Below are 22,459 nucleotides of genomic sequence, written 5' to 3' on the forward strand. Positions count from 1 at the left end.
ATGTGTGTCACGTTCCCCACCATCAAGTTACTCTTTCGCACCCCTCTTTCCATCTGGTACTTTTGAGAAGGCAGTCAGTATGCACATGCATGGCCCATACTTAACAAGTGGGCGGCTGTGTTCCCCCTCCTTCAGGGCAGAGTGTCTATAGAGATAGTCTGGAATTCTTTTCAACGTCAATTTTGACTGGTCTTTTGCCCTTGGTCTCCATTCCATGCATTTTCCCAAAAAGTAAGTGGGGATCCAATTCAGATACTGTAACTCCAAACCCTGACGATTTTGATGGAAACAAGAAAGACATTTATTCCTGGTACCTTAGAGCTTCCTTCCTCCTTTCTTTCCCTCCTTCAACCAATCCATGTGGTCTGCTATGCACTAGGCCCTGCATCAGCTTTAAGAACACAGAGCTAAGTCAAAGGGATACGGTCCCTGAGGGCTCCAAGGCTTGGAACAGTAGCTAAGGAGTCAGAGAAGGCTTCCTGGAGGCCATGACTTCTGAGTTAAGATCTGAGTGGTGGGGGGAAGTAAGTCCGTGAAAAGGAGATATAAGAAAGGAGAGAGCATTCCAGATAGAGGAACAGTATGTGCACACGCTCTGACAGGTGAGCGAGTGTGGGGTGAAGTACTGCAGAACCACAAGCAAGGGGGACAGGGTGCAGGAGGCCTCCAGGAAGCCAGGAAGGGCTGCCTCCTGAGAATCCTACAAGCAGCTTGTGGCCACTAAAAGTAGGGCGGTGTCCCAGACAGGAGTTTTCAATAGATCGTTAAATTTACCAAGGGCACCATCTACTTGGGCAGAAAGAATGGATGCAGGGTGGCCAGTTAGGAGGCCTTTACTGAGTCCAAAGAGGAGCTGATGGGAGCTTGGCCTGAGGCAGGGACACTGGAGAGGGACAAAGGGGGATAAACAAATACCTACTTCATGGAGTTGTCGTGAGGTCATGAGTTAACATATGCAAAGCATTTAAACAAATGCCTGGCTTATATGAATTGCTATTAATAATACTGCTTATATGCTCTTGAATAGGTATCTAAATGGGAATCAGTCCCCTCACTGACAAAATGAGAAGGTTCTGCTGTATAATTTCCAAGACCTTCTTCAGCCCTAAAGGGTTAATTAATATTCTTAACCGTTATTCTTTGCTAGTCCAAGAGGACTGTCAGCTCTTATGTATTCTGTTGTCCAAGAGCTCACTCAATAAGTGTTACCTTATCTTACTTAACCTATACCACTGTAATACCACTAGACCCTTTTCCAAAAACAGACATGAGGCAAAAGGTAATCTCCTGACGAAGTCATTCTGATAAACATGAAACTGATTTTTCATTCCGAAACATTTCACATTCTGAAGAATTGGTCTTGCATTTCTACCCATCACTCTATCTTGTTATTTCTGCCATGTTTAGAAAGTATTTCAGGAGTAAATCTACCCCAGCAAACTTAAACATCTGAAGACACCATCAATACCTGTAGAGCCACAACTTAAATGGCAGATCTGACTCCTCAGGGTACGGGGAGCAGTCACTATAATGATTGAATCAGTGAGGTGTGAAAAGTACTAACAACGGGTCTGGCACTGTGTTAGGATTTATTGTCAGTACAAAGAAGACGGGTCCTTGTCTCCCAGAGCTTACAATTTACCTGGGGGAAAAGGCTAATCCATACACAAGAAGACTGAATATAAGATTATAGAAATTTGCATGGTTTCTCAATTCAGACTCTAGACAGACTGGAAAGAATCCAGAGCAGAGGGAATGAGGGCTACGTAATGACCAAAAAGAGCCAAGAACATTGAGATACACTATCACAGTGAGGTTTGAACATCAAAAAGTTTGCAAAATCTCAACCAAGAGGACAAAATTTGACGTCTACGAACCCCTGTAAAAGCTTACATCCTTGATGCAAATGAGAAAAAGCAAAACAGACACATTCCAAACTCTTTTACTAAACTGGGTGAATTTATCTGTAATGATAACTGCGTTATGTGTCACTTGTCAATAATTTAGAATTATCACTTACATAGCCTGAGAACCATGTAATGTTCTTGAGGAAGGGAGCCCTCCCAAACCCACATTTATTTGTAAATAAAACTACCTTAATTTATTAAGGGGAAGGAGAAGAAACCTTATTATCTTTCACATAAAATTACACTAAAACAAAGAAAGGAAACAGAAGTTGCCAACGGTGAGAAAAATAGACTAAAAAAAATGAGCTAACGTTGTAGGTAAATTTGAAGTAATAAAACAGATGATTTTACAGAAAACTTAACACCTCTCAACACAGCTGTCTGCTGGGTGGTCAGGAAACCATTAACATCTTGTCACCAATGTCTCAGGCACACCAATGATATGAATTCTAAAAACAACCCAGAACAACAAAAGCAGTGTACCACTCGTAGCCATTGGCTCACAGACTTTCTCTTTTTTTTTTTTTTTTTTTTTTTGCGGTACGCAGGCCTCTCACTGTTGTGGCCTCTCCCGTTGCGGAGCACAGGCTCCGGACGCGCAGGCCCAGCGGCCATGGCTCACGGGCCCAGCTGCCCCGCAGCATGTGGGATCCTCCCGGACCGGGGCATGAACCCACGTCCCCCGCATCGGCAGGCGGACTCTCAACCACTGCGCCACCAGGGAAGCCCGAAAGCCAAATTTTTTCATTAGAAAACTGCATATGCTCACAAACTTTAGCGTTCAATTTCAACAGACTTTACTGACTCACATCTCTGCCTACCATCAAATCCATCCCTCTCTGGGTTCCCCATTGTCTTGTGGGCACATGTGTTAAAGGCTTATAAACCCCTGAATTTATAAACTCTTGTGCTACAAAAACATGCTTAAGACCTTGGAATAAAACATTAAAAGTCTAAATTAGGAGTTGGGGATGAACATATACACACCACTATATGCAAAATAGATAATCAAGAAGGACCTACTGTGTAGCACAGGGAACTCTGCTCAATATTCTGTAGTAACCTATATGGGAGGGACTTCCCTGGTGGCACGGTGGTTAAGAATCCACCTGCCAATGCAGGGGAAACAGGTTCAAGCCCTGTTCTGGGAAGATTCCACATGCCGTGGAGCAACTAAGCCCCTGAGCAACTACTGAGCCTGCACTCTACAGCCTGCAAGACGCAACTACTAAGCCCACGTGCCACAACTACTGAAGCCCACGTGCCTAGAGGCTGTGCTCCGCAACAAGAGAAGCCACCGCAATGAGAAGCCCACACACCGCAACCAATAGTAGCCCCCAATCACCTAAACTAGAGAAGCCCCCACTCACCGCAACTAGAGAAAGTCTGCACACAGCAACAAAGACCCAATGCAGCCATAAAACGAAACAAAACAAAACAAAAAAACACCTTTATGGGAAAAGTATCTGAAAAAGAATGGACATATGTATAACTATATCACTTTGTTGTACACCTGAAACTAACACAACATTGTAAATCAACTATACTCCAATATCTAGAAATTAAATTAAAAATTAAAAAATATATTATCAAATAAAATAGGAATTCCAAAAAGCATTCCATTTTACTGATTGTGTGGTATACAATGCTATCCATTTAATTTGTTACCAATTCTTGGTCATTCAGAGCTCATTTCTACCTATTTGTTTTTCCATTTGGTGCCTATTGCATATTTTTGCGGCATTCCGTTGCTCAAAAATATGTTTCAGGAGGAAAGTAGAGAAAAAATTTTTAGAAGATGACACGAAAATGAGTCAGTTGTGCTCTTGGCAGCTCTGGTCATTGGTTTGGTTGTTCGTTTATTCAGTCAACAAACTGAATGCCGACTAAGTATCAGATTGTGGGAGGCAACAGGTTTGAAAAAGAGAAAGCCCGTCCTGCCCCCCAAAAGAGCTTGCTATCTATAGCAGTGGCTAGAGAAGTGGTTAGAATCGGTGGATATATAACGAGGTGCTGTGAGGACAAGAGGACACCACTGAGGAAGGGTTCTTTCTGCTTGGAGAAGTGGAAAAATTGAGCTGGATGGAGAAAAAAAGAAAAGAAGGCTTATTCAGGAAGAGCAGGAAGGGCATTGGAGACACAAAGGAATAGTAGTGCACATCTTCTCTCAGGAATGGGGTGCTGGGGGAAGAGAAGGGGGAGGATTGCACTGTGGTTGGGACACACCAGGCATTAATGGAAGGAAAGTAGCAGCAAGAAAGTCAAAAAAGGGAGAATCAATTGGGTAGTTACTTGGTGCCTGATAATGCCAAAAGTTACTTTAAAATATCCAATTAAAGTTGTAGCTGGAAAAGAAATAGAAATTGTGACAAAAATCAAATAACTCTATTAGGAACCAGCTGCGTAATTTGGGGGTCCCAATGCAACATGAAAATTAGGAAGAACTGTTCAAAAATTATGAAGAATTTCTACCGCTTGTGAGAGCACCAGAATCACAACTAAATGCTGAACAATCGTCTAAAGGAAGACACTGGAACTCACCAAAATGATACCCCACATCCAAAGACAAAGGAGAAGCTGCACTGAGATGGTGGGAGGGGCACAATCATGATAAAATCAAATCCCATAACCGCTGGGTGGGTGACTCACAAAATGGAGAACAATTATACCACAGAAGTCCACCCACTGGAGTGAAGGTTCTGAGCCCCACATCAGGCTTCCCAACCTGGAAGTCTGGCAATGGGAGGAGAAATCCCCAGAGAATCAGACTTTGAAGGCTAGCGGGATTTGATTGCAGGACCTCTACAGGACTGGGGGAAAAAGAGACTCCACTCTCAGAGGGCACACACAAAGCAGTGTGTGCATCAGCAACAGAGGGAAGGAGCAGTGACCCCACAGGAGACTGAACCAGACCTACCTGCGACGGTTGGAAGGTCTCCTGCAGAGGCGGGGGGCAGCTGTGGCTCACCGCAGGGACAAGGACGCTGGCAGCAGAAGTTCTGGGAAGTATTCATTGGCATGAGCCCTCCAGAGTCCACCATTAGCCCCATCAAAGAGCCAGGTAGGCTCCAGTATTGGGTCACCTCAGGCCAAACAACTAACAGGGAGGGAACCCAGCCCCACCCATCAGTAGTCAAGTGGATTAAAGTTTTATTGAACTCTGCCCAGCCTGTGGAACGAAAACCATGTTCACAGAAAGACAGACAAAATGAAAAGGCAGAGGACTATGTACCAGATGAAGGAACAAGATAAAACCCCAGAAAAACAACTAAATGAAGTGGAGATAGGCAACCTTCCAGAAAAAGAATTCAGAATAATGATAGTGAAGCCGATCCAGGACCTTGGAAAAAGAATGGAGGCAAGGATCGAGAGGATGCAAGAAATGTTTAACAAAGACCTAGAAGAATTAAAGAACAAACAAACAGAGATGAACAATACAATAACTGAAATGAAAAATACACTAGAAGGAATCAATAGCATAATAACTGAGACAGAAGAACAGATAACTGACCTGGAAGATAGAATGGTGGAATTCACTGCCACAGAACAGAATAAAGAAAAAAGAATGAAAAGAAATGAAGACAGCCTAAGAGACCTCTGAACAACATTTACATTATAGGGGTCTTGGAAGAAGAAGAGAGAGAGAAAGGACCCAAGAAAATATTTGAAGGGATTATAGTCAAAAACTTCCCTAACATGGGAAAGGAAATAGCCACCCAAGTCCAGGAAGCATAGAGAGTCCCAAGCAGGATAAACCCAAGGAGAAAAACGCTGAGACACATACTAATCAAACTGACAAAAATTAAACACAAACAAAAATTAAAGCAACAAGGGAAAAACGACAAGTAACATACAAGGGAACTCCCATAAGGTTAACAGCTGATTTCTCGGCAGAAACTCTACAAGCCAGAAGGGAGTGGCACGATATATTTAAAGTGAAGAAAGGGAAGAACCTACAACCAAGATTACTCTACCCGGCAAGGATCTCATTCAGATTCGACAGAGAAATCAAAAGCTTTACAGACAAGCAAAAGCTAAGAGAATTCAGCACCACCAAATCAGCTCTACAGCAAATGCCACAGGAGCTACTCTAAGTGGGAAACACATGGGAAGAAAAGGACATACCAAAACAAACCCATATATATTAAGAAAATGGTAATAGGAACATACATATTGATAATTCCTTAAATGTGAATGGATTAAATGCTCCAACCAAAAGACAAAGACTGGCTGAATGGATACAAAAACAAGACCTGTGTATATGCTGTCTAAAAGAGACCCTCCCCAGACCTAGGGACAGACACAGACTGAACGTGAGTGGATGGTAAAAGATATTCCATGTAAATGGAAATCAAAAGAAAGCTGGAGTAGCAATACTCATATCAGATAAAATAGACTTTAAAATAAAGAATGTTACAAGAGACAAGGAAGGACACCACATAATGATCAAGGGATGAATCCAAGAAGAAGATATAACAATTATAAATATATATGCAACCAACATAGGAGCACCTCAGTACTTAAGGCAAATGCTAAGAGCGATAAAGAGGAAATTGACAGTAACACAGTAATAGTGGGGGACTTTAACACCTCCCTTACACCAGTGGACAGATCATCCAGACAGAAAAGTAATAAGGAAATATAAGCTTTAAATGACACAGTAGACCAGATAGATTTAATTGACATTTATAGGACATTCCATCCGAAAACAGCAGATTACACTTTCTTCTCAAGTTCGCACAGAACATTCTCCAGGATATATCACAACCTGGGTCACAAATCAAGCCTCAGTAAATTTAAGAAAATTGAAACTGTATCAAACATCTTTTCCGACCACAATGCTATGATATTATAAATAAATTGCAGGGAAAAAAACTGTAAAAAACACAACACATAAGGCTAAACAATACGTTACTAAATAACCAAGAGATCACTGAAGAAATCAAAGAGGAAATCAAAAAATACCTGTCGACAACTGACAATGAAAACATGAGGATCCAAAACCAATGGAAGGCAGCAAAAGCAGTTCTAAGAGGGAATTTTATAGCAATACAATCCTACCTCAAGAAACAAGAGAAATCTCAAATAAACAACCTAACCTTTCACCTAAAGGAACTACAGAAAGAAGAACAAACAAAACCCAAAGTTAGCAGAAGGAAAGAAATCATAAAGATCAGAGCAGAAATAAATGAAATAGAATCAAAACAATAGCAAAGATCAATAAAATTAAAAGCTGGTTCTTTGAGAAGATAAATAAAATTGATAAACCTTTAGCCAGACTCATCAAGAAAAAGAGGGAGAGGACTCAAATCAATAAAATTAGAAATGAAAAAGAAGTTACAATGGACACCGCAGAAATACAAAGCATCATAAGAGACTATTGCAAGCAACTCTTTGCCAATAAAATGGACAACCTGGAATAAATGGACAAATTCTTAGAAAGGTACAACCTTCCAAGACTGAACCGGGAAGAAATAGAAAATATGAACAGACCAATCACAAGTAATGAAATGGAAACTGTGATTAAAACTCTTCCAACAAACAGAAGTCCAGGACCAGATGGCTTCACAGGTGAATTCTATCAGTTACAGAGAGATAACACCCAGCCTTCTCAAACTCTTCCAAAAAATTGCAGAGGAAGGAACACTCTCAAACTCATTCTTTAAGGCCACCATCACCTGGATACCAAAACCAGAGAGAGATGTTTAAAAAAAAGAAAATTACAGACTAATATCACTGATGAACATAGATGCGAAAATCCTCAACAAAATACGAGCAAACAAAATCCAGCAGCACATTAAAAGGATCATACACCATGATCAAGTGGGATTTATCCCAGGGATGCAACGATTCTTCAATATATGCAAATCAATCAGTGTGATACACCATATTAACAAATTGAAGAATAAAAACCATATGATCATCTCGATAGATGCAGAAAAAGCTTTTGACAAAATTCAACACCCATTTATTATTAAAACTCTCCAGAAAGTGGGCATAGAGCGAACCTACCTCAACATAATAAAGGCCATATACGACAAACCCACAGCAAACATCATTCTCAATGGTGAAAAACTGAAAGCTCTTCCTCTAAGATCAGGAACAAGACAAGGATGTCCACTCTCGCCATTAATGTTCAACATAGTTTTGGAAGTCCTAGCCATGGCAATCAGAGAAGAAAAAGAAATAAAAGGAATCCAAATTGGAATAGAAGAAGTAAAACTGTCACTGTTTGCAGATGACATGATACTCTACATAGAGAATCCTAAAGATGCTACTAGAAAATTACTAGAGCTAATCAATGAATCTGGTAAAGTTGCAGGATACAAAATTAATGCACAGAAATCTCTTGCATTCCTATACACTAACAACGAAAGATCAGAAAGAGAAATTAAGGAAACAATCTCATTCACCACTGGAACAAAAAGAATAAAATACCTAGGAATAAACCTAGGAGGTAAAAGGCCTATACTCAGAAAACTATGAGACACTTATGAAAGAAATCAAAGATGACACAAACAGATGGATCGATATACCATGTTCTTGGATTGGAAGAATCAATATTGTGAAAATGACTATACTACCCAAAGCAATCCCCAGAGTCAATGCAATCCCTATCAAATTACCAATGGAATTTTTTACAGAACCAGAACAGAAAATCTTAAAATTTGTATGGAGACACAAAAGACCCCACAAAACAATCTTGAGAACAAAAAACCAACGGAGCTGGGGGAATCAGACTCCCTGACTTCAGACTATACTACAAAGCTACAGTAATGAAGACAATATGGTAGAGGCACAAAAACAGAACTATAGATCAATGGAACAGGATAGAAAGCCCAGAGATAAACCCATGCACCTATGGTCAACTAATCTATGACGAAAGGGGTAAGGATATGTAATGGAGAAAAGACAGTCTCTTCAATAAGTGGTGCTGGGAAAACTGGACAGCTACATGTAAAAGAATGAAATTAGAACACTCCCTAACACCATACACAAAAATAAACTTAAAATGGATTAGAGACCTAAATGTAAGACCGGACACTATAAAACTCTTAGAGGAAAACATAGGAATAACACTCTTTTTTTTTTTTTTTTTTTGGCGGTACGCGGGCCTCTCACTGCTGTGGCCTCTCCCATTGCGGAGCACAGGCTCCGGACGCGCAGGCTCAGCGGCCATGGCTCACGGGCCCAGCCGCTCCGCGGCATGTGGGATCTTCCCGGACCGGGGCACGAACCTGCGACCCCTGCATCGGCAGGCGGATTCTCAACCACTGCGCCACCAGGGAAGCCCGGAATAACACTCTTTGACATAAACAACAGCAAGATCTTTTTTTTTTTTGACCCACCTCCTAGAGTAATGGAAATAAAAATAAATAAATAAACAAATGGGACCTAATGAAACTTAAAAACTTTTGCACAGAAATGGAAACTATAAACAGGAAGAAAAGACAATCCTCAGAATGGGAGAAAATATTTGCAAATGAATCAACAGACAAAAGATTAACCTCCAAAATATATAAACAGCTCATGCAGCCCAATTTCAGAAAAACAAACACCCCAATTCAAAAATGGGTGGAAGTCTTAAATAGACATTTCTCCAAGGAAGATATACAGATGGCCAAGAGGCACATGAAAAGCTGCTCAACCTCACTAATTATCAGAGAAATGCAAATCAAAACTACAATAAAGTATCACCTCATACCACTTAGAATGGGCATCATCAGAAAATCTACAAACAATAAATGCTGGAGAGGGTGTGCAGAAAAGGGAACCCTTTTGCACTGTTGGTGGGAATATAAATTGATACAGCCACTATGGAGAACAGTATGGACGTTCCTTAAAAAACTAAAAATAGAATTATCAAATGACACAGTAATCCCACTACTGGGCATATACCCAGAGAGAAGCATAATTCAAAAAGACACATGCACCCCAATGTTCATTGCAGCACTATTTACAGTAGCCAGGTCATGGAAGCAACCTAAATGTCCACTGACAGACGAATGGATAAAGAAGATGTGGTACATATATATATGCAATGGAATATTATTCGGCCATAGAAGGAAATGAAATTGGGTCATTTGTAGAGACGTGGATGGACATACAGACTGTCATACGGAGTGAAGTAAGTCAGAAAAAGAAAAACAAATATCGTATATTAACGCATATATGTGGAATCTAGAAAAATGGTACCAAAGAACCAGTTTGAAGGGCAGAAACAGAGACTCGGATGTAGAGAACAAATATATGGACACCAAACGGGGAAAGTGGGGGTGGGATGAATTGAGAGATTGGGATTGACATGTATACACTAATATGTATAAAATAGATAACTATTAAGAATATGCTGTATAGGGCTTCCCTGGTGGTGCAGCGGTTAAGAATCCACCTGCCAATGCAGGGGACATGGGTTCGAGCCCTGGTCCGGGCAGATCCCACATGCTGCAGAGCAACTAAGCCCAGGCGCTACAACTACTGAGCCTGCGCTCTAGGGCCCACGGGCCACAGTTGCTGAGCCCATGCACCACAACTACTGGGGCCTGCGCGCCTAGAGCCTGTCCTCCACAACAAGAGAGGCCGCTGCAATGAGAAGCCCGTTGACACAGCTAGGGAAAGCCCACGCGCAGCAACAAGGACCCAACGCAGCCAAAAATAAATAAATAAAATTAAAAACAAAAAAAAAGAATCTGCTGTATAGCACAGGGACCTGCACTTCACTGTACAGTAGAAACTAACAGAATGTTGTAAAACAACTATACCCCAATAAAAAGAAAATATATGAAGGATTTCAAGATGGCGACAGGAGAACATTAAACCAAGGGCAAGGCTCTTCTGAGCACTGGGCCCTGCGTGACTACACAGGTTGTACATCCATGAATCTGGCCATGTATGTATTAGAAGGAAATTTCAAACGTTCACCATGATTCTTTGTTACCATAGATACACAACCCATATTCCCAAAAATGGTGACCATGAAGCAGTTAATATGCTAAAGACCAGGCTGGGAGACTTAGAGCCACATAATTTTCTCAGCAACTCTGTGAGTAGAGGTAGATATTAGTAACCCTACTTATAGATTATGAAACCAATGCTAAGAGCAGTAATCTACTAGAGGGAAAAGTGATCTTATATATCTTTTTTTTTTTTTTTTTTTTTTACTTTTTTGGTTGTGTTGGGTCTTAGTTGCAGCAGGCAGGCTCCTTAGTTGCAACTTGTGGGCTCCTTAGTTGTGGCTCACCAGCTCCTTAGTTGCAGCACATGGGCTCCTTAGTTGTGGCATGCAAACTCAGTTACAGCATGCGTGTGGGATCTAGTTCCCTGACCAGGGATCGAACCCGGGAGCCCTGCATTGGGAGCGCGGAGTCTTATCCACCGAGCCACCAGGGAAGTCCGATCTTACATATCTTGAAGATATTCCCTCCATACCTTGAGCCATGCTGTATGACAGTGAGTCCTCAATAATGACTTGTAACTAAGTGATTTTATGTCTCTGCCCTGCCTTCGTCTTTGGCTGAGCCATCAAAGTCCAGACTCTGTGTGATCCACCAGAAGGTCTGTGCTTATAGTAGGGAGTAAAAGACTGAAATAGGAAGGGCCACTGTTCACTATTCCAGTTACACCAGTTCATGGAGTCCCGAAACAGCTACCTCTAGCAGGAAAATGAGGTGTGGACCTGAAGGGAGCAAAATGCCAGCACTCTCAGAATTGTCCTTTTATCAATACAGACACAGCTCTGAGCAGAAATTCCATAATTTCTAGGAGAAATTATGCATTCAAATAGCACATGCATGCTACAAGAGTACTGAATCTATTTTAAAAGAAGTTATTAAATCTTCAGAACCTACAGTAATTTCTGATTCCTCCCGGCAAACCTCCAATTAAGAGTTTCTTGAAACAAAGGCTTGCTAGAGGGTTCAGGTTCATCAGCATGCTCGCCCCTCCCCCCTCCCCTCCCCGCTCTCATCAATGCTGCTGAACAACCTGAATGATCTACTGGCATCAGTGAAATTCACTTTTTCCACTTAGGATGAGAGTAAGAACTGCCACGACCACAACAGACCATTAATTCAACAGTGGAAAACCAAAGACTCTCAATATTTACTAAAACTCCTTAGATTTTTACATCGATCTTTTAGCCTATTTGAACAGGGCATCCCTGTTATACTTTTGGGAAAGGGGGAGCTTTTGATGATATATTCAGCATTTTCCATGTCCTTTGGTCTTAGTGGGGCTCACGTAACCCCTGTAGCTCAGAGCTCTGTATGATTAATAGCTCTGCCAGCCACTCCTATTTAAAAACTATTTCTACTTTATGTCTTTTTTATTCTCTGTCCCTGATTTTCTCTGATCCTTATTTTTCTCCTCAGCAGAAATTACCCACTGCCAGAGTTTTCTCCCTACCCCAAAGCCTTTTCACTTGATTCCACAGTGTCTTGTTTGGGGAAGCTTTTATTCGGTAGATAATAGGCCTTATGTGAATTTAGCAACAAGTATAACTGGCCAAAAGGTTCTTTTTTTTTTTTTTTTTTTTTAACTTTTTATTTACTTACTTTAAAGTTATTTTTTTATTTATTTATTTTTGGCTGCGTTGGGTCTTTCGTTGCTGCGTGCGGACTTTCTCTAGTTGTGGCGAGCGGGGGCTACTCTTCGTTGCGGTGCGCGGGCTTCTCACTGTGGTGGCTTCTCTTGTTGCGGAGCACGGGTTCTAGGCGCACAGGCTTCAGTAGTTGTGGCATGTGGGCTCAGTAGTTGTGGCACGTGGGCTCTAGAGTGCAGGATCAGTAGTTGTGGCTCACGGGCCCAGCCGCTCCGTGGCATGTGGGATCTTCCCGGACCAGGGCTCGAACCCATGACCCCTGCACTGGCAGGCGGACTCTTAACCACTGCGCCACCAGGGAAGTCCCTTAACTTTTTATTTCATATTGGAGTACAGTTGATTAACAATGCTGTGCTAGCCTCAGCCGTACAGCAAAGTGATTCATCCACACACGTACATGAGCCATTCTTTCTCAAACTCCCTCCCATCTAGGCTGCCACATAATATTGAGCCGAGTTCCCTGTGCTACACAGCAGGTCCCTGTTGGACAAAAAGGTTCTACACGTGTTAATCAGCAGACAGTATCTCTCTTTCCCCTCCCCACCACCATTCCAAATCCACATCCCAAGATGGAAAGAAAGAAAACAAGGCCACCAATCAAAGGAGACACCACCTCGCACCAAGCGAAGCAGTAGTTTCCCTGTTCTGCTTGTACACTGGACGTGTAAGTGGCATTTTCAAAACTATTCTGTCAGCCCCATGACAATTTAATTAATTTATTTCTTTATCCCGTTTCTCAACTCTGTTGTTTGGGTAGCAATGTCCCGTCAATATCTCATTCAGGTGTAGCAGGAAAAGGTCTAACAACCTGGGCCGGCAGCCAAGCTTACTGGTGACTGACGCTCGATTAACTGAGCAAAGATTTGCTCTGCACGGAGTGGGGCTTGACTGTACAAGGACCGGTGGTGACAGCCAGGGTGCCGGCTGGAATCCTAACAAAGCTGCTTCCAACGTGTGCTCAGGCGAGCGGAACCAGCATTTAAACTGAATGTTAAGGGGCTTCAATCTCGGAGCTTTTTTTTTTTTTTTTTCTCCATCATTTACCTTTGGAATAAACCCTGGGATTTTACAGGGAAAACAGCACATTAGCACACTTAAATCACAAATCCTTGTACCTTTTTAAAAGGCTGTTGAAGCTGTATTAACGTATAGGAGCCATTATTTAATTGCTTGCCTCTGCTACCCCACACGCTATTTTTTTTTTTTTTTTTTCTAATGACCAAATTAAACCTGCTGCACACATTTGTGCTTTGAAATTCCTGCCAAAGGATCACTCCATTGAGGGCGTGAGGAAAAAGAACGGAAATGCTCTTCTTTGGTACCGATGTCCGCAGGCCCCTGCCTTCCCTGCCCGAGATGCCTTCCTACACAGAAGAAAATCATTGGCATTTAAATGTTTCAAATTCATTTTCCAAGCCAGGTTCGAATGTCACTGTCATATTTCCCTCTGTCATTTCAACGAAAGCCCATAAGCATTTACAAATGGAGGAACATCGTACTTACTGTTTGGGGATGTGTAATGCAGCTATGTATCTTATGAAAAAAACTGTTATGTTTATAGACTAATGTTCTTCCTGTTCAAAGAAAACACCACTCTTGGCACAGCTGAAGAAATTAGTGAGAAACAGAAAGTCCCTTCCACACCGGGAGCGTGTGAAATCTATTCTGCTAGCTGCAGGAGCAGTTTAGCAGAGTCTGTTGTTTGAGACTTTGTCTCTTAGGTCAGATGCAGCCCAAATCCAACAAGATGACTTACCGTCTCATCGCATTGAATTTGATGATATGCAATTGCAGGATGAAATATTTATACGAATTTCCCACTTCACATATAAAAACAGTAGAGACACGGATAGGTACACAAACGACAGAGAGCCCACGCACACATCTGTTTAGTTAGCTAGCAACATTCAGGAGTTGTGTGCGGATAACCAGGTAGCGTCAGAATGACAGAGGCAGTGCCTCTGGGTTTTTAAAGTGCTGGATGCCTTTTCCTTGGAAAAGAGTTCTGTTCCATTGCATCAGACGCCCAGTAACACGATCTCACCAACCTACGTGGGCATCAGGAGTCCGGGCTGCTCACAAGTCAAATTCTCTTCATTGCCAGTTGAGATTGACTTGTGCTGTTGTCCGAAAGATCACATGGTCCGGGCTTCCCTGGTGGCGCAGTGGTTGAGAAGCTGCCTGCCAATGCAGGGGACGCGGGTTCGAGCCCTGGTCTGGGAAGATCCCACATGCCGTGGAGCACCTAGGCCCGCGAGCCACAACTACTGAGCCTGCGCGTCTGGAGCCTGTGCTCGGCAACAAGACAGGCCGCGATAGCGAGAGGCCCGCGCACGGCGATGAAGAGTGGCCCCCGCTCGCCGCAACTAGAGAAAGCCCTCGCACGGAAAGGAAGACCCAACGCAGCAAAAATAAATTAATTAATTAGTAAACTCCTACCCCCAACATCTTCAAAAAAAAAAAGAAAAAGATCACATGGTCTGATTTGAATCCAAGGTACAGTCTGTCAAACTGAAAGGCATTTGCAGGCTGAAGTGTTAGGTTTCCACAATGACAGTTTGGTGAATCTCTGTGGGTTTTTTTGTAATTGGGGGGAAAAAAAAGCGGGGGGGGGTGCGTTATTTCCTTTTTGTATTTTGTTTTGTTTTGGCTTTGTTTTGTTTCCGTCTGATTTTTAAGCATGTATGCACAGAATACTCCAAAGGGACGCTAGCTGGGCCTCTCTGGCAGGGACAGAAGAATGTCTGGGTCTTGAAGGAGAGAAGGCTTTTACACTCCATCTAACCCAAACCGAGTTAGCCGAGAAACAGTTCTTAGTTCCTCTGTGGGACTTGGCACCTGGATGCTGTAAGTGAAAGCCAGCGTATTAAGCAAAACACATCAAACTACTGTGAACACCCAGCCTCCCGCAAGGCAGCCTTCCTAACAGCTCCACTTCCTGCCTACAGTCTGTGCACGCAAGTGGAACCGTCACATGCGCTGCATGCTAAAGGCCGCAGCCTTTGTCTCCTCCAAGTTCTGTCTATTTCAGAGGCTAACATGCAGCAATTAGTCTAATTAATGCGAAACAATGAGCTGTGTTACCACTTATCAAATTGATTGTTCCCCTATCAAAACAAAACAGGCTGGCTTTTTGATGTAATTTCAAGAGATGATTTGAAATGTCATGTTGCTGGGAGCCAATTACCTTATGACTGGAGTCACGGTCAACAGAATACATAATTAGCATGAGTTTGGGGAGGCTGCTTACTGCTAGTATGTTAATTAACTGTCTTTTGTCATAAAACAAAAAGGTTGTACGGAAGGTTCTGAAATAGGTCTTTTTTATTTACATTTCTCTGTGCTTATCATCGCGAGGCATGACAATGCAAAAGGATAGAACATTTGAATTCCCCTACTTCCAATGAATACCCGGCTTGCAAGGTCAGGGTCACGTGCAAACTGCAATGCCATTCACCTCGCTCCAGTCCTGCCCCACTGTATTATATGACTCGTGGAGTTAAATTAAGCATCGGGTAAAACTCAAATGTAAGAAATACTAAGCCCCATGAAACACATCCCCTAATAGACTTCTTCGAAGCTTCACTTGCTTTTGCGCATCTTTTGAGGGCTGGACAGAGATTAGCTGACCTGGGAATTATACCCAGGTGTCGTCTTTCTATTTCAGTCTTGCAATTTGGAGAGAAGAAACCCATCATCAAGTGATGTTATTGCCTTTACCTCACTATGACAGAAACAGGCTGCATAACAGGCTTGTAAAGGCATCCTATCTGTGAGTCCAGGTCTCTGTAACTCATTTGCGGCTTCCTCTTGTCTGGGAGAGCCTGGCAATTCCACATTCTTGACTAAGGAACCAATGCTGTATTCCTTGAGCCTAAACGCATTCTAGAGGTAGCTATAATCAGTAACGGACAATTAACGATCAAGTTCATGGCAGCCTTGAGTCATGGTTTGACACACATGTGAGTAAACCAGCTTCTGGTTTGGAAAACAAGTTCAAGTTCCCAGAATTCGAATACAATTTTTCCACTGCCTAATGATGGCATTGTTTTACATGCAAAGACGGGGGGCCTCTCTTGGAGATCCCACAATTTTCTATGAGAAATGTGTTGTCATTTTGTAAGGGTCTGCAAACTCTTTTCTTCTTTTTTTTCTTAGGATTTGGTTCAAGTCTTAACAGACACATTAGAATGGTCCCCCAAACAAAGCAAAACAAAATACAACACCTTGCTATTAGAAATGTTTACTTTGCAAATAGGATTTTCCATACTAATTTGTTTCCATTTTTCAACAGAGGTTTTGTAGTTTTTTCCTGTTTCTGACATCATTAAAAAGACTATAAATGTAATATAAAAAACATTAAATGGATGGGGTGCAATGCTTTTGCTTTTGAGGTTTGGGTTTCTCATTTTTGTAGGGGAAGGACCCCTGGGGTACAGACAGTTGACAGCAAGGAACCAGGGCTCAGCTAAGTGAGAGAAGACAGTAAGTTTCTGAGAAACACTCCACTCCCTTGCAGCAGCTTCTCTTCTTTCTGCCAGTTTGAAAGTTTATCCTGAATTGTGATTACAGTTTTCAAAGGCGTGGATGGGGGAGAGAGAACCAAGACGAGGATGGCTATCTGAGAAATCTGGCTCATTAAGTAGTAACAATAGCTAACCACTGCCAAGTGCCTTTGAGGTACGAGGGCGGTACTAATCCCAACACATCCATGGAAAGAAATTGACTAATTTCATAGCTGGGCATGGAGTTTCCGGAATGCTTGGCTCATTCCTTCTCGGGACTCAAAAGGTTACAGAAACCTAGAGTTGAATGAAATCTTACAGGAATGCCTGCTGCCAACCTCCCTCCAAGTGCAATTCTGACCACTGAAATGAGATTCCTTTCAGAGATGAGTCTCTTTGGGGGAATTGAGGGACACATGCAAATATCCTCCAAAAGTTCTTGGATGCTTGCCGGCAAGAAAACTTAGGGACTTTGCTGGTGGTCCAGTGGTTAAGACTCCGCGCCCCCAGTGCCGGGGGCCCTGGTACAATCCGTGCTCAGGGAACTAGATCCTGCAGGCTGCAACCAAGACCTGGGGCAGCCAAACAAATAAATATTAAAAAAATGAAAACTTCCAATTCCTGATGTTTGGGTGCTGTTATTGCTCTAAAGTGACCGCCCAGCTTATAGATAATATGAGGTGTCACAACATCTGCGCTCCGGTCCCTTAAGAGGATGACACAAAGTCCTAGTGAGGTCTGAACACAGGTCCCTTCTGAACTAGGAACTTGGATGAGTCCTGATTACAGAGGAAAGCATGCGTTCACTTCATCAGTGAATCCAAAATGAACAATTTGGAGACTAAACATCAGGTTTGGTAACAAGAGCAACAGTGTACTTGTAATATTTATTCCCAGCTCTGGTCCCACCCTAACCATTCCTCAGTGCCTGACGTCATTACGTACAATACCAAGTTTCATCACATATGATTCTGCCAAAGGAATTTTTTTCCTCAAATGCGAAGGAAGGAAGGAAGTTAGAAAGAAGGGAGAACAGGAGGAGAAGAAGAAACTGTAGTTGCCAGGTGCCGCGCTGGTCTACGTGTGTACACGGGTACATACAGGGTGCTGTGTTAAATTTCTGCATTACCTTATTAAGTTCTCACAAGGACCCTGCAGGGTGGGTACTATTTTTCCAACTATTTCTTTTTCTAAATGTTAATGATGTAAGTCAAGAAGACTTAGAAAGAATCATTAATTAAGCCAAGGCCTTGGAACTAACATTGACTCTAAATTCTACTACTCACTATGCAAAGCTGTTTGGTGTTTTGTGATTGTTTTAACATTTAAGGTAACATCTGAACTGAATGAGGGTCTGCTTTGTTACAGTAAAAGAAAACAAAAAAGACCTCTGGGTCTCATCCTTCAAGACAGAATACCATGCATATCTACACAATGGAATACTAGTCAACCATAAAAAAGAATGGAATTTTGCCATTTGCAGTAACGTGGATGGATTTGGAGGGCATTATGCTGAATGAAATAGGTCAGACAGAGAAAGACAAATATCATATGATATCACTTACGTGTGAATCTAAAAAAAATACAACAAACTAGTAAATAAAACAAAAAGGAAGCAGACTCACTGATATAGAGAACAAACTAGCTGTTCGTTACCAGTGGGGAAAGGGAAGGAGGGATATAGGGGTAGGGGAATAAGAGGTACAAACTATTAGGTATAAAATAAGCCACGAGGATATATTGTATTGTACAACATGGGGAATATAGCCAACATTTCATAATAACCATAAATGGAGTCTAACCTTTAAAAACTCTGAACCATTACATTATATACCTGTTAACTTACATAATATTGTACAGCAACTATAATTCATTAAAAAAAAAACACAGAACACCATGTATTAGGGCCAGTAACAAGCACCAACTGCCAAGTAGTGTGATGAGTTACCTTTCTATCATTTTTTTTCTTTTAAGTGTTACGCGGGCCTCTCACTGCTGTGGCCTCTCCCGTTGCGGAGCACAGGCTCCGGACGCGCAGGCTCAGCGGCCATGGCTCACGGGCCCAGCCGCTCCGCGGCACGTGGGATCTTCCCAGACCGGGGCATGAACCTGCGTCCCCTGCATTGGCAGGCGGACTCTCAACCACTGCGCCACCAGGGAAGCCCTCTATCATTTGAAGTCTTGAAAATGAGGGATTTAAGGAAAACTGGAAAGAGCAACATTTTTGTGCTGCACCCAAAATGTTTTCTTGAAATTTAAGACACATTTAAAGCAAATCAATGTGTTCAGAAAAATAGGGCATTTTCTTCTTTTTCTCCCTAAAAGCTAAAATTCCTCAGGCATGTTTCCTTCAGGCTTGCAACAAACCTGAACACCTCCTGCAGAACACAAGTGCTAAACCGAAAACAGTGTCTCTGGCAGCAGATCCAACAAGGAGTGGAGCATCAAAGCCCGAGGGACTGTGGCCCTTCTCGCGGGGAAGGTAGACCAGAGCTCCAGAGGCAGGAGACAGCACCGAGAAGGGGCGTGAGCGAGCAGCTCCGACAGACGCGCTGTTGAAACGTCAGCCAGGCGCTGGGCTTACCTCCATCACCTTCCACAGAGCTAAAATCTCTTTACGTCAGAATACATTGGGCAAAGCCTTTCTTCTTGTCTCTAACTTCAAGACGATGAGCACCAGGAATGAGGAACAGAGAGAGAGGGATGGAGGGGAAGAGAGGGATGGATGGGAAGAGAGGGATGGAGGGGAAGAGAGGGATGGAGGGGAAGAGAGGGATGGAGGGGAAGACAGGGATGGAGGGGAAGACAGGGATGGAGGGGAAGAGAGGGATGGAGGGAAAGAGAGGGATGGAGGGGAAGAGAGGGATGGAGGGGAAGACAGGGATGGAGGGGAAGAGAGGGATGGAGGGGAAGACAGGGATGGAGGGGAAGAGAGGGATGGAGGGGAAGACAGGGATGGAGGGGAAGAGAGGGATGGAGGGGAAGAGAGGGATGGAGGGGAAGAGAGGGATGGAGGGGAAGAGAGGGATGGAGGGGAAGAGAGGGATGTAGGGGAAGAGAGGGATGGAGGGGAAGACAGGGATGGAGGGGAAGAGAGGGCTGGAGGGGAAGAGAGGGATGGAGGGGAAGAGAGGGATGGAGGGGAAGACAGGGATGGAGGGGAAGACAGGGATGGAGGGGAAGACAGGGATGGAGGGGAAGACAGGGATGGAGGGGAAGACAGGGATGGAGGGGAAGACAGGGATGGAGGGGAAGAGAGGGCCAGTTCAGTTCACAGGAAAGCACTGGACCCAGCTACATGTCTGAACGCTGTTCCTGGAAACTCTTAGAATCTTTTTTCTGACAGTGGTGGCCGTGAAAACAGAGCAGTAGCAGATCCCTGTCACCCACCCACCACATTCAGATCATCAGGGCTCGGGCCCCTTTCTCAGACCCCTCAGACTCACACGGGATGCTTCAAGATGTGCACTGATGCCCTGGTGCAAATGGCAGCAACACCTGAATTTTCCCCAAGCCACTTCTGTCCCTTTTTGTTCCTACTTACAACCTGCATACCTATGTTCAGAACATGAGCATTATAAAACAAGCCTCAATACTGTAAATCAACCACAGTTTAATAAATGATTTTTTAAAAAGCAGCACAGCTAGTGCTGAAGGCAGCATGCTTGCCCTTTCTCTAGTCCTCTGGGAACCTCAAAATGGCACCAGGCTTTAAAGAACAAGCAGACCTCGGAGATGTTGTGAGTTTAGTTCAAGATCACCACAATAAAGGGAATATCACAGTAAAATAAATAAATTAATTAATTAATTAACTAATTAATTAAAAATCCTTACATGACAGTGGCATTTATGTCAGTGTTCCTATATGTTAAGCCTCAAAGAAAAGGTAAAGATTGGGAAGGGTCCAGCTGAGAAGAAGGCAAGATAGAGCTTGAGGAAAGAGATACAACCTTAGAAATACAGGCTAGGCTACAAACAATAAATGCTGGAGAGGGTGTGGAGAAAAGGGAACCCTCCTGCACTGCTGGTGGGAATGTAAATTGATACAGCCACTACAGAGAACAGTATGGACGTTCCTTAAAACACTAAAAATAGAGTTACCATATGACCCAGAAATCCCACTACTGGGCATATACCCAGAGAAAACCATAGTTCAAGAAGACACATGCACCCCAATGTTCACTGCACCACTATTTACAATAGCCAGGTCATGGAAGCAACCTAAATGCTCATCGACAGACAAATGGATAAAGAAGATGTGGTACATATATACAATGGAATATTACTCAGCCATAAAAAGGAAAGAAATTGGTTCATTTGCAGAGACGTGGATGGACCTAGAGACTGTCATACAGAGTGAAGTAAGTCAGAAGGAGAAAAACAAATACTGTATATTAACACATATTTGTGGAATCTAGAAAAATGGTACAGATGAACCGGTTTGCAAGGCAGCAGTAGAGACACAGATGTAGAGAACAAACTTATGGACACCAAGGGGTGGGGGGAGGGTGGGATGAACTGGGGGATTGGGATTGACATATACACTAATAGGTATAAAATAGATAACTAATGAGAACCTGCTGTATAGCACAGGGAACTCTACTTCACTTTGCTGTACAGTAGAAACTAATCCAACATTGTAAAACAACTATAGCCCAATTAAAAAAACAAAAAAGAAAGAAATACAGGCAAGGGAAAGCCTCAAAATGCAGCTGATGAAGAGACAGAGGGGTATACAGAATATGAGGGTCAGTGGTGGACGGCATATATCAGATATATACATGTATGTATGTATGTAGTTTTGTTTAACAATTAGCCCACAATCCAAAAAGCAATGCTTGGGAACAGACAAATAGAGATGCATGTCAAAACTAAAATGTCACCTGCCTTTATGCACAGCCCTGATCAAAACATACTAGATCACTGGGCTGTATTTTGAGAAGCAAAATAAATGTCAGAAACTAAAGAGAGTCCAAATGAGTCAAATATTGGACAACTAGATGTATTGGCATACATATGGAGAACGTGAATTCTACAAAGATTTCTTTTTTAAACAGGAGGCTACGGTGGCTCTTGGGGAAGATGTTTGGTATGGGAGAAGATGGAACCTATCAAATAAAATGAGATAATATAAATATTTCATTTAGCCATTATCATCTCTCTTTATGATGATGAGAAGACATTATTATCATATTTTTTATTCTAACTCATAAAAATGGTCAATCTTCCACATTTGTAATGGGCTACAGCACACTAATCTTAGTTTGGCATAAAGCTCATACAAACCACTCAATATTTTCAATATAAATGTAATGACTTCTGATTTTAGGGAAAAATAACAACGATCAAAAAAAAAAAAAAGAAAAAAACCATCACTGGTTAACTCTAACCTCTCCTATTGGTCATTTCTATAAGTATGTGCATTTGCAAAAAATAAAATAAACTTT

The 22,459-nt window shown here is 42.5% G+C and overlaps 1 protein-coding gene across 30 annotated transcripts in view; it reads right to left on the bottom strand.

Moving 5' to 3' along the window:
- The window catches only part of ESRRG (estrogen related receptor gamma), a 645,982-nt gene that overhangs the window by 296,713 nt on the left and 326,810 nt on the right, over window positions 1-22,459 (bottom strand). For 2 of the 30 annotated variants that reach the window (XM_067027576.1, XM_067027694.1), the window contains exon 1: window positions 14,264-14,452. The exons of 25 other annotated variants lie outside the window; for them this stretch is intronic. In XM_067027576.1, coding sequence (XP_066883677.1) covers window positions 14,264-14,271 — 8 coding nt within the window. In that variant the 5' untranslated portion in view covers window positions 14,272-14,452. Of the gene's footprint in view, window positions 1-14,263; window positions 14,453-19,596; window positions 19,618-22,459 lie in introns of those variants that run through there. 3 more of the 30 variants (XM_067027574.1, XM_067027595.1, XM_067027616.1) reach the window with 2 other exon arrangements.

This window comes from Kogia breviceps, chromosome 1 (genome assembly GCF_026419965.1).
Source record: "Kogia breviceps isolate mKogBre1 chromosome 1, mKogBre1 haplotype 1, whole genome shotgun sequence".
Taxonomy (NCBI): Eukaryota; Metazoa; Chordata; class Mammalia; order Artiodactyla; family Physeteridae; genus Kogia; species Kogia breviceps.